This window comes from Ipomoea triloba, chromosome 6 (assembly GCF_003576645.1).
Source record: "Ipomoea triloba cultivar NCNSP0323 chromosome 6, ASM357664v1".
Taxonomy (NCBI): Eukaryota; Viridiplantae; Streptophyta; class Magnoliopsida; order Solanales; family Convolvulaceae; genus Ipomoea; species Ipomoea triloba.
The window spans coordinates 239,629-243,585 of NC_044921.1; the positions used below are offsets into that span (position 1 = coordinate 239,629).

The 3,957-nt window shown below is 41.2% G+C and overlaps 1 protein-coding gene across 1 annotated transcript; it reads right to left on the bottom strand.

The window, feature by feature from the left end:
* Window positions 1-1,384: 1,384 nt before the first annotated feature.
* Window positions 1,385-2,065, bottom strand: LOC116022396. Its single transcript, XM_031263109.1, has 2 exons — window positions 1,739-2,065; window positions 1,385-1,615 (listed from the first exon to the last, which is right to left on the bottom strand). Exons 1-2 carry the CDS (start codon window positions 2,063-2,065, stop codon window positions 1,385-1,387), a joined length of 558 nt encoding a protein of 185 aa, XP_031118969.1.
* Window positions 2,066-3,957: the final 1,892 nt, after the last annotated feature.

Genomic DNA, 3,957 nt, shown 5'->3' on the forward strand with positions numbered 1-3,957 from the left:
ACCGGGTCTTTTTCTCCAGCGTAATACGGTGGTTTTCGGTTTGCTATTGCTTTAGCAAAGTCAACCCATGGTTGCCCTTGGTTTTGGTTCTGGGTTTGCTGAGCCAGCATAAACCCAGCCATTTGTTCCATCGCTTGGGCCATACGATCCATTGCTGAGATGTAGTCGTCGTTACCAGCAGGCACACTTCGTCGAGGTGGCATTTTCACTGGACGACAGTTTCAGATTAGCGCCCTAGGTATAGGAGTTCTTAAAGAGTTAGTTAGCTAGGCACTTAGTATAGTAACTACTCAAGTCCTATACGACACTCCCTAACATTCACTTTATCATACCCACTAAGCAGGGGTTTCAATCATAGCATAACGATAATTAATGCATTACGCTAGTAAGCTTACTTACAATAATCCTAAGCAGTGATTAACACATGCAGGAAATCACAAGTATTGATCACATTATTCAACAACCAGAATCGTAAGATTCTGTAAAGTAGAAGTGAAATACCCCCTTCTTACGCTGCCTGGCTTCCGTTCCAACTCTGCTCCGAAGCTTATACTCATTAAGCTGTAATAACGACTTAGGTCGGTCTTAACGAATCTAAGCTGACTCGAAACTTAATTAACTCGAAACTGACTGTAACACCCCAATTTTCACATCTTGGATTTATTACAAAATCCCTAATAATACATCGCGGAAGCTTACATCTAACCAGCAGAAAACTGGGTGTTACCGCCACGCTTAGGTATCTCTCCTATACCCAAACGTTAAGACTAAACTTACAACATCGACATCCACTTCCATCCTGTTCAGAGCTCATCGGGCTACTGGAGCCCACACTAGACAACATCTGTTAACAGAAAACACATTGAAGTGTAGTTAGCGCGACGGCTAAGTAAGGAAATCCATTGTCACTTAAAAGTAGATAAAGGTTTGAAAACACAAATAATTTAGAAGTTCGTAAAGTTTTTACCCATGATTTGAAAACCTACCTGCAACCAAATGATTCACAGATAGTATAGTAGCGTATATAAGTTAAATCATGTAAAGTTTTCTCAGTTAAATACAATGGCATAACTGCCGCTCAAATTATTCTCATGTCCTTTCAGACAAGTTTGCAAAACTTTCATTTCCAGGAATTTCATCATTTTTGTCTCAAAGAGAGTTCAGCAGCACACTTCAGTGCTCGGAATTCATCACATTTCGCTTTTCGACATAGTTACAGAATAACTATAATTTTCATGGTCAGAAATTCACTTAGTTTCCCCTGAGTAAGCACGAGGCTTTCTTTTTGAATATTTCTCAATTCCCCACCTTTGGAGTATTTTCATAACTCCNTCTTATTTCCCAACTGGAATTTCCATGGTTTATCATCAGCCTTCCGTTTGTTTCAGTCGTAAACTTCCTGTTGGTCCAAATACACCTGATAGTGATCCGATGCCCTATCGTATGCCTCCTTTAGAGTAGAGCACATAAATGGTGCGATCACACTTCTTACGTCCCAGTCCAGTCCACGGATGAATCTTCTTGCCTTACTCGCCTCGTCAGGCACGATTTCTTGAGCGAAACGCATCAGCTCCACGTATTTGTCATGGTATTCTTGGATGGTTGCTCCCTTTTGCTTTAGTCGTAAGAATTCTTCGCACTTGATTCCTTTGATACGCTCCGTGTAGAATTGTCCTCTCAATTCCACTTTGAATTCCTCCCAGCCGAAGTCTGGGTCTTGCAGGAGGTCGGGTCCAACTGTTGCCCACCAGTTGTCTGCAGCTTTCGTCAGGTAATAGACTGCGGACGGTACTCGCTGATCCATAGGACAGTTTATTGCATTAAGCAATTTGTCGAACGTCCGGATCCATTCCTCCAAGATCACCGGGTCTTTTTCTCCAGCGTAATACGGTGGTTTTCGGTTTGCTATTGCTTTAGCAAAGTCAACCCATGGTTGCCCTTGGTTTTGGTTCTGGGTTTGCTGAGCCAGCATAAACCCAGCCATTTGTTCCATCGCTTGGGCCATACGATCCATTGCTGAGATGTAGTCGTCGTTACCAGCAGGCACACTTCGTCGAGGTGGCATTTTCACTGGACGACAGTTTCAGATTAGCGCCCTAGGTATAGGAGTTCTTAAAGAGTTAGTTAGCTAGGCACTTAGTATAGTAACTACTCAAGTCCTATACGACACTCCCTAACATTCACTTTATCATACCCACTAAGCAGGGGTTTCAATCATAGCATAACGATAATTAATGCATTACGCTAGTAAGCTTACTTACAATAATCCTAAGCAGTGATTAACACATGCAGGAAATCACAAGTATTGATCACATTATTCAACAACCAGAATCGTAAGATTCTGTAAAGTAGAAGTGAAATACCCCCTTCTTACGCTGCCTGGCTTCCGTTCCAACTCTGCTCCGAAGCTTATACTCATTAAGCTGTAATAACGACTTAGGTCGGTCTTAACGAATCTAAGCTGACTCGAAACTTAATTAACTCGAAACTGACTGTAACACCCCAATTTTCACATCTTGGATTTATTACAAAATCCCTAATAATACATCGCGGAAGCTTACATCTAACCAGCAGAAAACTGGGTGTTACCGCCACGCTTAGGTATCTCTCCTATACCCAAACGTTAAGACTAAACTTACAACATCGACATCCACTTCCATCCTGTTCAGAGCTCATCGGGCTACTGGAGCCCACACTAGACAACATCTGTTAACAGAAAACACATTGAAGTGTAGTTAGCGCGACGGCTAAGTAAGGAAATCCATTGTCACTTAAAAGTAGATAAAGGTTTGAAAACACAAATAATTTAGAAGTTCGTAAAGTTTTTACCCATGATTTGAAAACCTACCTGCAACCAAATGATTCACAGATAGTATAGTAGCGTATATAAGTTAAATCATGTAAAGTTTTCTCAGTTAAATACAATGGCATAACTGCCGCTCAAATTATTCTCATGTCCTTTCAGACAAGTTTGCAAAACTTTCATTTCCAGGAATTTCATCATTTTTGTCTCAAAGAGAGTTCAGCAGCACACTTCAGTGCTCGGAATTCATCACATTTCGCTTTTCGACATAGTTACAGAATAACTATAATTTTCATGGTCAGAAATTCACTTAGTTTCCCCTGAGTAAGCACGAGGCTTTCTTTTTGAATATTTCTCAATTCCCCACCTTTGGAGTAGCTTTCTTTTTGAATATTTCTCAATTCCCCACCTTTGGAGTATTTTCATTTTTGAATATTTCTCAATTCCCCACCTTTGGAGTATTTTCATAACTCCCTCTTTCTCAATTCCCCACCTTTGGAGTATTTTCATAACTCCCTCTCTTCTCAGTCCCCACCTTTGGAGTATTTTCATAACTCCCTCTCTTCTCAGCGAATACCTTTGGAGTATTTTCATAACTCCCTCTCTTCTCAGCGAATAAATTTCGCTCTGCAGTATGAATTGGTCATACAAACCTCGGGCCGTGGCATTTCCAGCCTTCCCGTAGGTCTCCTTATCCCAACCTCGGGCCATGGCACTCCAGCCCTCCCGTAGGTCCACCCTTATTCCAACCCCGGGCCGTGGCATTTAAGCCTTCCCGTAGGTCCCCACCTTATTCCAGAAACTAAGGGTTTGAAAACATGATCCTTCCTTCAGTTTTTCTTTCTTAAATCATTTCTTTTGGACATATTTCACAATTGAGTCCAATACTTAAAATTGGCTATCTCATTAGCCCCTGAAGGATTTTCAAAATACTTTCAGTGCCCTCAGGCTTTTCAAACACCATTTTCTCATCATTCTCACGTAGAGTGCCCACTCACTGAAAGTGGTATTTTTCCCTCAAAAAAAAAAAGGTCTTGACAACCTGTATAGCATACGTTCTTCAACGTAAGTTTTCATAAACATTTTACTTGCCCAAAGGCTTTTCAAGCTCAAGTACGAGCAAAAATTGGAAGAAAACACAGTTGAACACAAGC